Source organism: Phacochoerus africanus, chromosome 6 (assembly GCF_016906955.1).
Source record: "Phacochoerus africanus isolate WHEZ1 chromosome 6, ROS_Pafr_v1, whole genome shotgun sequence".
In the NCBI taxonomy this organism is placed as follows: Eukaryota; Metazoa; Chordata; class Mammalia; order Artiodactyla; family Suidae; genus Phacochoerus; species Phacochoerus africanus.
The window spans coordinates 112,411,810-112,423,843 of NC_062549.1; the positions used below are offsets into that span (position 1 = coordinate 112,411,810).

Consider the following 12,034-nt stretch of genomic DNA (forward strand, 5'->3'; position numbering starts at 1 on the left):
ACAGCACATGCTCAGTAAATATTAGCTGCTATGACTTCATTGTGATTTGAATTTTTCCAATTAAGTCTCTCTTTTGCTAGCTAACTTCTCCATTAGGGTTTGAGTAAAATTAATTACTGTCTTAAGTATGCCTCCTGGGATGACCGAGGACAGAATGTTTTTGAAAGTGTATCATATAGACCTGAGCTTTTTTAGAGTAAGTGTGTTAAAAATGTAGTAATAAAACTTGTAACGTCCTGAGGTAGTTGTGCCTGGCAAATATCCTCGTTAGTATTTCTTTCTGTTTTTTATGTGATTATGAAAACTGAGACATGTACATTTTCTGTTTTAGAACCAACCAGTTTTGCTTTTTGGGCGACCTCAGGGAGATGGTGAAATTCGAATAACCACGCTTGACAAGCATACAAAGCAAGAAAGGTGAGAAGCATCGGTGCTTCTTTTCAGAACAAGTTCCTAGTAGCAGGAGATTGAGAAAATCTTAAAAACAGTTCCTCCAGGACAAGGGAGGGAAACCAAGGAAGACAAACAAGGGGACAGGCCAATCTATAGGTTTTTAGTTTCTCATGTAGGTATGTTAGCTATTTCCCTCTTTGTTCTGGTATCTGTTGATTTGCCTAGGTTTGAGCTCTTAAGAAGGAAATGACAAACCTAGAATATCAGCTAGAGTAAAAAAGTACATATTAAAATGCGAGTAGCGATAAAGAAATGATAGGTAACTACCATAAAACACAGTTGTTTAATTTTTTCTTTGATAAGTGCATTTGAAAATCACTAAACAATAATGCAAAATGTCCTAAGAAGGAAGTTCAAGTGAGAACCATTTAGTGAGATTTTTTGAGGGAACTTTGTAGGTAGAATTCCTAAAGATGAGTGAGCTTGGGCCGATGTCCCTCATTGTGTGTGTGTATATATACATATACACATATATATCATGTATATATGATCCTCAAACTGATTCACTTGATTGACATAGGCATTTTCTGGCACCTTTGGAGCCTAGAAAGTCAGCCAGTAGGGGGCAGCATCAGCTCTTGCTTCCACCTTGATACCCAGACTCTTAAGGTCGCTCCCAGGAGACACACATCCTTTTCTCCTCTCCAGGAAAATAGGCTCTGAAAGTCATGCAAGTAACAGAGCTGTGTGACTGTATCACTCTCATTGTTTATATGTATGTGTGAAGCACTGGCTTTTTCAGAAAGATGCAGGTATTAGTATTGGATGATAAGGTTTGTTTTCTTCCCTCATTACATTGTTTTCATCAAGAGAGAAGAGAAACAGCAACATGGAAATTGCACCGTAATTTCTCTAGCTTACAACTGGGTCATGCACCCCTCAGCCGTGTTTCAGGTGGTCCATTAAATCAGGAGGAACAACATGCAGGGTCAAAGTGCAGGTTCCGTAACTAGACCCAAGAGTGACCCTGCCCTGCACCCACTGGCAGTGCGCCCTTGAGAACATTCCCTGACTTCTCTGAGCCTCAACTTCCTGCTCAGTAAAATGAAGATCATAGTAAGACCCACCTCAGAACATGGTCCTGGGATTTAAAGTCCGTCTTTGTGGAAGGGATGAACGCTTCTCGAGGCATTCTGGCTGACTGCTAGTAACATCAGGAGAAGTTCACTGCTATTGCTGTCATTAATATTATTCCATAAGTGTTAAGCTTTAAAACTAGAAAAAGAACCATGCTGCATGGCTTAATTGATCTTGACAATTATTCCTGACAATGCACTTGGCATTGTGCATGTTGTTCTCATTCTAATGTTGCCTGTTTTTAAATGCGGAAACCAAGGCCCAGCAAGGGCATTCATTTAGTAGAGGGCAGTGCCAGGGCACGCCAGACCATTCTTTCCAATATGCAACACTGCCTTTTTCTTTAACGCATGGGAAAAATTAAATGCTACTTGGGGAGAATTAACACACATGCTTCCAAACCACTTAAATCAATCAATCTCCGTTTTCTTCTCTCTCTCTCTCTCTCTCTCTCTCAGGCATATCTTCTTATTTGATTTGGCAGTGATCGTATGTAAAAGGAAAGGTGATAACTATGAAATGAAGGAAATAATAGATCTTCAGCAGTACAAAATAGCCAACAATCCAACAACCGATAAAGAAAATAAAAAGGTGAATTCTTGGAAATGAATAACCATAATTTACTCACCGTTTTGACTGTTCAAGGAGGGTGTGCCAATACATTAATGTGAGAGGCAGCTTATCGATCCAGGTGTTTTTGTTGCTAGAGATTAATTAGAAGCAAGTCTCTGTGAGAAATAATTGGACCCGTTCCACAGCTGATATGATCATCTCTAATGCCTTAATGATCAAAGCAGCAAAATGCACTTGGCATAGCAATTGTTCTGGATATGACGTTGGCCGAAATGATCTCGATGGTTCACGGCTTGTATGAAGATAAGGTTATGAGAGGTTTGTGGGTGATGACAGTGGTGTTTCCTTAGTGAATCTGGAAACATAATGTTGGTGATAAATGCTGCCTATTAACCTGAGGGATGTTCATTTTAACAGTGGTCTTACGGCTTCTACCTCATCCACATCCAAGGACAAAATGGGTTAGAATTTTATTGCAAAACAAAAGATTTAAAGAAGAAGTGGCTGGAACAGTTCGAAATGGCTTTGTGAGTATTTCTCTTTTAACAAGTGCTTTTTCCTACTGCCTAAGTCTCTTATGAACGGTGAACTACCAATAAATGTCCTCTAGTTTCGTGGCATGTGTACAGAGGCTATGAAAACACTCTGCTCCAAGCATGAGTGCTATTTGCAACTTTGCTCTCCTAGGAGAGATCTTTTGGTGAACTTCTTCAAGAAAAAGAAAGAGGGAGCTCTAACATTCCATTTGACTTCCTTCTCTTGGGCGTATTTTAATTCTTCGGTTTTCTGCAGCCCCTGGAAAATATCAGTTATTCTAATGATAAACTGGTAATGTACTTACCATGTTTTATATATGTCTTTAAATTTTTTCATTTTTTAAATTTTTATTGACGTGTAGTTGATTTACAGTGTTGTGGTCATTTCTACTCTACAACAAAGTGGTTCAGAAATACCTCCAAACACACACACGCACACATATCTTATTTTTAATAAAAAGATTGATTTTTTTCTTCTCCAGTTGGTTTATTTGAATTCTGGGTAAATTGCTTGATGTAGTTAATGACTGCTTTAAGGGCTTGCTTTTTTTCAGTGTTCTTTCCTTTTATTAAAGTGGAAGCTCAACAAAGAGGTGGGATACAAATCAGACCTGGTTCAAACGGAATGGCATAAAGAGATGTAATTGCACAAGAACCTGTCATTATAGGGCTCTCTTTTCAGATTTGAGGTTCCTGGATTAAAAGGTGCATAATAACCCTTGTTATGGAAACATATAAGTCACCCTGAAATTGAAACTGTTAGCGGAAAGTTAAATTAAGAAAAAACATTTTTATGATTTGCTTCATTTGTATTCTGGTATTATTTACCTCTTGTAGGCAAATTCTATCAGTTTTTTGTTTGTTTGTTTGAGTTGTCTTTGTTTTTGGAAATGCTCATAAATATAAAAGGGAGATAGGACCAGAATATTTTATTGTAGTTCTGAAGTGAGAAAAGTAGAAATTTTCTTTAGATTACTTTCTCTAACATTTTGAGAGCTATGATTGTACAGCTAAAATATCTTTAAGCTTATAGACAATTCTGAGTTGAGCAATAATCACCTCCATGAACTGGCTGCATAGTCTCGGCCCATTGATATTACGTCTCAGAGCCTGTTTCCTCTTCTGTAAAACAGGGACAATAATATTTTGAGTTCCAGAGAACATACGTCAAGCAGAGTGGTGACCAAAGAGTACAACAGCAGTGATATGGTTTGAAGAGTGATATCCGTTGTTATCACTCTTATTTAGTAGTATTTTGTATTTAGGATCCTAGTACACTGATAGGGACTTATAAAATCAGAAAACATGGAGTTCCTGTCGTGGCTCAGTGGTTAACGAACCCGACTAGTATCCATGGAGGCACAGGTTTGATCCCTGGCCTTGCTCAGTGGGTTAAGGATCTGGCATTGCCGTGAGCTGTGGTGTGGGTTGCAGATCCTTTGTTGCTGTGGCTGTGATATAGGCTGGCAGCTATAGCTCTGATTCGACCCCTGGCCTGGGACTCTTCATGTGCCATGGGTACGGCCCTAAAAAGGCAAAAGAAAAAGAGTAAATAAAATCAGAAAACATTTTCTAGTATACTATTATAGTTCTTAAAACTTATTGATTGGAATAATTAAACAAAAGAGCCTAGTCATCGTGTGCGTCAAAAAAATGGTTCTTCTCTGGTCTGGGGCACAGGTGAAGTGGTGACCTCCACCCAGCCTCTGAGGGACAGTGGGCTACATCATAAGCTTTGTGTGCCATTTGAGTGAGGTTGCAAGTGATAGGCAGCACTTGGACTTGAGCAGTTGGGCCTGGAGTGACTGGGGTTGTTGACAATGTAAAAGACAGAGCTCATCTCACACCTTTGTTCTTGTGGGGAGGATGCTAGGCTGGTATTTTCTTGTGGGTTCTGTTCGGCTCTAGAGTCTTTCCATGAGTGAAGGAATTTCTGCAGAGGTGGGAAGTTACATTTGCTGTCCACAGCAGGCAGGCTCCTTGCACTGGATGATACACACATCACTTAATAGTTTATTCATCTGCCATAAATCAAACGGCCAAACTCTGGATACAGGAAACTCAACAAGAGCAGTGCGTATCTCTTTTTTGTGGAAAAGAACTGGGGGTAGCTGGCTAGGGGTGGCAGGGTGGCTCTCCAGGATATTGTTGGAAACCCAGGCTCAGGTCTTCCTGCTCTGCCATTGTCAGCATTTGGCTTCTGTCCTCAAGATTGGTCACCTTGTCATCCAAGACAGCTGCTGGAGCTCCAGCTATGAAGGTGATCCATACCTTTAAGGGTCCTTTGCAGAAATGCCACAAACTTGTGTTACACAGTACTGACCAGAACTCAGTCGTGTGGCCCCATCTGCCAAGGGAGCCCTGGAAATAGAGTCTTCATTCTGGGCAGGATTATGCTTGGCAGAGTCAAGGAGAAGTGGGTAGTTGCAGGCAACCACCAGTCTCGGCCTTTCAGGTATATACCTACAGGAAGAGTAGGGGTAGATTTCAATTGTTCCACCCCAAGAAAGATGGCTATACCCCCCCACACCAGAAAGTGGCGATTCTAACGCTTTGAGCATTTTCTGTTCAAATAACCTGCACAATAAAATGAAAATCCATAGAAGTGTCTCTTTGCTCTTTGTGTTTCAGAGTTCCGTGGAGTGCCCATGCTCAAAGTCAAAGCTGAGGGTTTCTTTAAGCAGGGATTATGCCATATATGGCAAAGTAAAATTAGGGTTCTAGTCAAGCATTGGAATCTTCCATTATTTTATTTCCTCCCCTCTTTTCTGAAGCTTGTTTTGCAGGAAAGCCCTTCTCCCAGCTTTGTAAGACAGATCTTGCTTGTCTTGTGCTCAGGAAAGTAGAATAATCTAGGTAAGTCCAGAAGCTTAAGACTTCACCTAGGGCTCGAATTTTGCTCTTTTATCCATTATCTGAAGTTCTGGTACTCTTATTCTATAAGCCATGGAGAAAACTAAGAAATCCTGCAGCATTCATGACAGTACATGAAAAACATGTACTTCTCGTCTCTCTGACATTAGCAGGGGTCCCATAAGTTCCCCTAGAGCATCCTGGGGTGTTGCTTTAAGGAGCTTTGAAAAGGAAAGGGAGGTATTGATGGGAAGGTGGTGGGAAATCAAGGGAGGTGATATTTTAAGACTGATGAGATGCTTGCCAGTTCTATTTACAGAAGATGGCAATTCTGCTGTTTATAGGATAATGGGATCATTTTTATTAAAAAAAATTGCAAATCACCTTTAAGGCGTTGAAACTGCTGCTCTTAATTTAGAATATTATAAAGGACCTTGGAAAAGCACGGATGCTAACAAACACTAAGTATCCAGTAAACGCCAATCATCTCCCCAGAGGCAACCTAAACCTCAGCCTCTGTCTTTCCTGGACACCCCCCACCCCCACCCCAGTAGCCGTGTTTGCTGCCCTTCTTTGGCCACAGCCCCTTCCAGCCTTTAAAATATGCAGCGGACCACATCAGACCTTGGCAAACCTTCGGAAGAAAGGCTTCCCAGAGAGAAGCAGCAGTGACCCACTTGGATGGGGCAGGAAGAAGGATGTCCCCTTTTCTCTTTTTTTCCTGTGAGAAGAAGTGGTAGCAGGACTACTAGCTCTTGAGGTGGTTGAAACAGTCATTGAGCCCAATAATGTTCAAGCAGTATCGTTCTGGGCATCCCATTCTAAAGAATATGTTTAGATCTTTAAAAGCCTGATTGATACACGTTGTTTGTGCTTCTGTGCTTCCAAAAGGGCTTTTTGTCCCTTTCAAACCACCATTCCGTTCAGTTATCTGTGAAACAGGGTGGCAGATATTTTTTAGCAGCTTAAGCTAGTTTTCATAACGATGTCAGAAAAGCCTGGGGGGGGGGCAGGGAGTGTGGATGTGACTGTCCAGAGCCACGTTCAGAATGTTGACAGGAGGCTATAGATAGGTTTTCCCCGAATGCCTTAAATCCGAGGTTCTTAGGATTTCTCCTGTGAGATTTAAATTAATAGGCCTTGTCATACCCATTTTATAGCTCAGGAAACGAGCGATTGCAGGAGGGTTTCAGCACATTTGTGCAAGTTCAGTGCCCTGTCATTTACAGTAGGGTTCATGATCTCCGTTCACAGTCTCTTCTTTATCCACAGAGGCGCTAAAATAAGCACCTGGGCCCAAACCCTGTTATCTAAAACTGGAGTCTGGTTTCTTTCTTTCTCGTGTCTCTTTTCCTCACTGTGACTAGCATCTGGAGGATCAGACGGGGTCCTTAAATGTTCCAGAAATAAGTCAAAGTTGGGTAAAATATGAACTAAAGGAATTGAATAATAGACTGAAAAGACTTTTTAAAGGAAAAGTTTGAGAAAGAAAAAAGCGAAACAGAAAGAAAAAAAGAAAGCATTGCCTATGCTGTAGAAAGCGGTAGGTTCTCACCACCCAGCCTCTGTAGTATTTATCGAAGGGAACTGAAAGGCCCTCTGGCCTAGAATTTCTTCTGCCTGCCGTGACCCAATTTGCAGAACTCTGGCAAGTTAGGTTTACTCCCTTGATTAAAGAGAGCCGCCTTGAAGACGCATATACCATGGTTACCACACCATCAAAGATTTCTTCACTGTGTGCCATCTGCCAGGCCCAATGCCACATGGTTTACCTAAGGAAAAATAGCATAGGGATCCTTAATGTCTGCTAAAACATCAGCCTGGGGTACACACCCCTTAACTGCTAAGACTTATGGGGGTGGAGAGAAGAGGAGGAGAAGGGGGGATGGAAATTCTAGAGCTGGGGAGGGGCTCTGGCAGCAGGCTGCATTCCTTGTCATCTGGAGGGGCAGCCCCTGAGCTACTTCCCCAGGGTGAGCCCCTGAAAGGCAGCGGGGGTGGGGGGCAGGGCAGGAATCCAGCCATTAAACTCCACGAATCACGTTTACTCTGAGTCTCTGAGTCACGGCGTTTCTTTCTAATTTATTCCCCATTTACTTCCAGAAGGAATTGGAGGTCACTCACCATAAAAAGCACACATGCCACAGAATTAAAAAGAAAAATTTAAATAATCAGAGGTCAAACAGAACAGTGTTGCAAAGCATTTTCCTCAAACGCAGCCTCCCCTAGACAAGAACATTTTCTGGAAATGCACCTTCTGTAGTTTGAATATAAAAGCTGTGAGTATGTTTTTCACATTTGAAATCTAAAATTATATTTTATCAAATATAATTTGTTTTAATCTAAAGATGTTGCTCAGATAGTCTGCATACCAGAGGGGTAATTACCAGAGGAAATTGCATTCATTCTGAATATTTATCGAGCACTTGCGTTGTTGCCAGACACTGTTGGAAGCTCTGGCCGTATAACTCTGAGGGAACTACTGCAATTGAATTTAAATGCCGTGACTTCTAAATATAATAATGTTCAGTTAATATTTAATGGATCGAATTTCAAGACTGAACTCTTGCTCTGCCTGTCCAAATCATCTCCCTCCCAGTCCCATCTATTCAAGTGGAAGTAGTTGGAGGGCCAGGAGGTGCCTTTGTCCCTTCACGTGCAATCAATTTCTCACCAGTCTCCTGCAGAGTAAATCTGATCACTTGCCTGCAGTCTCCCCCCTCACCGCCCTGGTTTAAGCCTCCAATTAGCCTCAGCCTTCCCGGCTCCTCCCTCACTAGTCCATTCTTCAGGAAGCATCCAGCATGATCTTGCCTACTTAAAACCTTTGCTTGGCTGTTTCTTGTGCTCTGCGTAGTATCAAACTTCTTACCGGGACCTCACAAGTCCCTGCATGGCTTTTCCTGCCCATCTTGCCAACCACTCTCACACCCGGTGGCTTTTGTTAGACTGAGTGCATTTCCGTCTGGGGCAAATATGCGCAGGCCTCGGGCATTCAGCCACGAGGTTCTAGCCTGGGAAGGTCTTCCCTCTTGCTCCTTGGGTAGCTGATGCTTTATCCTAAGGATCTTGGCTTGAAATGTCACTTTGTGGGAGAGATCGCTACTGACCACTGTGCTAAGTGAGGAAGCTCATCTCCCCAGTGTCCTCTCACAGGTGTATAGACAGAAATTATCTAAGGGCAGGTTTGTAGCCTTCCCTCCATCCCACAGTCCCCTCCTTGTGAAAGATGATCTGTTACTTGCCTGTTTTATTTTACCGTCATTTCTTCTCCTAAAGGGTAAGGATTCTTTCTTGCTTCTTAGGAGAGAAGCTAAATTGAACTACATGGATAATGCTGGGGAAAAGGGAAGAAGAAAGCTTCACGGGTCTGGGAGTGGGAAGAACGTTTTGGGTTTTGGCCTGAGTTTGGGGTTTTAGGTGTAGATAGGCTTTAGGAGAGCTGCGGGGTCCGAGGGACTTGGAAAGGGGAAAGGGACTATTGAAAAACATATCTGTGGTCTCGAATTATATTCTTTTGGATGGTCTTTGAAATGTTGAGTGAAGAATGAAGTTACCTTTTGATTATTTTGGGTGCCCTGTGTATTTTTAATGTCCCACGGCTGAACTGTCTGGGCCCTTGGGTTGACGACATTACCGCGAGATCTTACTGTCTATTTCATGGCTGTTCTCCCAGTGGACTAAATACACCAAGAGGGTAGGGCTTTGTCAGTGCCATTCACACTGTGATCAATCCTAGCACTGTGCCTGGCACACAGTGGATAACCGTCTTTTTATTGGAAATCTGAAATTCTACTCTTAAAGTATTCTGACAACCAGGAATTCCTGTTATGGCTCAGTGGTAGCGAACCCAACTAGTATCCGTAAGGATGGGGGTTCAATCTCTGGCCTCGCTCAGTGGGTTAAGGATCTGTGGTGTAGGTCACAGACACTGCTCGGAGCTGGTGTTGCTGTGGCTGTGGTGTCAGCCAGCAGCTGCAGCTCCAATTTGACCCCTAGCCTGGGAACTTCCATATGCCACAGGTGCAGCCCTAAAAAAAAAAAAAAAAAAAAAAGATCTGACAACAAAGACAATAAAAAAAGACTTGATGAATTAGGAAATTCTTACTGTCCGACAAAATATCACAATAGCCCTTGAGGGGAAGGAACTTTTACTTTATAAAGTGCATCCTCAGGAAGAGACACTGAAAAACATATATTGTCTACCAGCTATATTGGCTTTTTTGAAGTTCTAGAAATTGATGTTATATATCATTATTTATTTTTTTCAAAAATTTACCTGCTTATTTCGGCCATACCTATGACATGCAGAAGTTCCCAGGCCAGTGATTGGACCTGCACCTCAGCAGTGACAACACTGGATCTTTAACCAGTAGGCCACCCGGGCACTCCTATCATTTTTTTTTTTAGGATTAGTCTTCAAAAATGGGATTTCAGGTTTTTGAAGGCATTTTTGTCACCACCTGACCTGATGCTTCCCGATTATGCTTCTTCTCCTCCTCCTCCTAGGTATGTTTCTTTTTGGCAAGTCTGACTCAGTGCTTGGATGGAACTTACAGAACCAAGCAGGATGGGTAATTTTCACCTTACCTCGATTCGTTCGGGTGATATTGCTCTAATCTGTACTTCTGCTAAAAACTGCAGAACAGTATGGCCCTCATATGCTGTTGGGGGCCTCCTCGACTCTAGAGGTGGGGAGGATATAGGACTTAGACCAGTTCTCAGGGCTCAGGTGCTCAGAGCCACCCACTTCCTCCGTCCACACTCCTGATTCTTTGGGGCCCGCTTGATTGTTTCCACCTGTCAGACGCAGCGGGGAGGCGCTATTCCTTCTCCACTTTGTATGTGAAATCCAATCACTGTCTACATTTGCGGTACTGATGGTCAAGGGACGCTCATTCCATGGGCCCGCCATTTCCTGGGTCCCCTCGACACCCTCAGTGGCACCTGGAGTGTGACTTTCCCCACCGGGGGCCACTCCCTGCAGTGGACCAGGGCGCCTGGCTCTGCTTGTCCTGTGGGGAGTGGCTCTTCGGGTCAGAAAGAGAGCACCTCCCCAGCCATCCCGGGGTTTTACAGGAATAAAGCTGCGTCATGTTACCCGTCAGTTCAGGATTAAGAAATCTGACGAGTGTGGTTTTGCTGTTGACGGATGAGACATGCACATTTGTGATTTCACAGCATGCATGGTTTAACATTCTCTTGTGCATCTTTAGAGGCTGTGCCTTTGTTTATATTTTTGCCCAGATGGGTATTCCCCAATATCCGCAGGAAGCTGTAGGTCAGAGAATTCTGTAGCAAGCCCCAGGTACTGCTGCCGGGCTACTTCTGCCGCTACTAGAATAATAGGACTTCCGCCTCTCCCTCCTCTTCTTTGTTTTCTTGGTCGGGAGGCCTGTCGGGATCTTTTCAAATATATAAATAAGGAGTAATACCACAGCCATAGGTAATATGTAAGCTAATGAGTGTGGTGTGTTTCCAGAAAATCGGTGGTGTCGTTAGCAAAGCCTGTCTTCCGGCACCAGGGTGACGGTTTCTGTGCAGGGACTGTACTGAGTATGTACAGCCACTAACAGATCCCAGCTGTCCAGGTGCCACCTTGTGGCTTTGTGCACAGGTGTGGATTTCCTAGCAGCCCTCATTCCTGTTTCAGTCATCAGGAGGATTTGGCTGAAAAATGGTCTCCTTCACCAAAACCAGAACAAAAACACCTGGGTGAGTTTGATGTATTTGGCATTATTCGGTACTGCCCCACCGAATATCAGAAATAGTCTGCTCAGATAACAGACTGGAGCTACTCAGGTTTCACTAAGTTTTCTTGTGGTTTATTGGGAACGACGAGACCCCAAGAATCCAGGCAGTGGCAGCTAGACGGTTAGCTTGTCTCTACTCGGTAGTCAAAGCACATCAGCAAGAATAGTTTTTGAATCAGTGATGGCTCTTTGTGCTCTTAAAATGTTTTCTCCCCACCAGTGTTGACATCTATGCCCGTTATTTATTCTGAAATTCCCATGTTGGGGAGCACCCCGAGAGAGAGTAGAAGGGGTTGAAATAAGACCATGCTTGTATCAAGAGTCAGCCCAGGGTGAGCCTTCCTGGACCAGCTGCATGTGCTGGTGTCATTTGACTGTGATGACACCTGCTTTGGCGTTTTCTGAGTGTTCAAAGCCCATCAGTGTCTATTTGGAAACCGGTAACGTTGCAGGCACAACTACCAAAATATCAGTCCATCAAGCATCTCTGTATTTGTCTCCCCACATGTGTGCTTTATTGGTTTTGGGGCGAAATTATTTACTCTAAGGACAACCTTTTATTCTTTCTCCTTAAAAAGCTCTCATGACCAGTTTTTAATATGAAGAATTTGTTTATGGACACGAAATCTATGCCAACACGATCCACAGCCCCCAGGCTGTGCTGAGCTTCGCGCTCCTGACCTATTCACATTAATCTCCCAAGTTGAAGCAGTGCAGCTCTCCCCGAATCTAATGTATTGTCTATAACCTTTCAAAATTGGCGGTTAAGTCCGTATAGGATATGATACT

The 12,034-nt window shown here is 43.1% G+C and overlaps 1 protein-coding gene across 4 annotated transcripts in view; it reads left to right on the forward strand.

Moving 5' to 3' along the window:
* Window positions 1-12,034, forward strand: part of VAV3 (vav guanine nucleotide exchange factor 3) — a 373,579-nt gene that overhangs the window by 191,951 nt on the left and 169,594 nt on the right. For all 4 annotated transcript variants that reach the window (XM_047785154.1, XM_047785155.1, XM_047785156.1 and 1 more), the window contains 3 exons: window positions 332-417; window positions 1,989-2,121; window positions 2,521-2,630. In XM_047785154.1, the coding sequence (XP_047641110.1) occupies window positions 332-417; window positions 1,989-2,121; window positions 2,521-2,630 (329 nt within the window). The remainder of the gene's footprint in view (window positions 1-331; window positions 418-1,988; window positions 2,122-2,520; window positions 2,631-12,034) is intronic.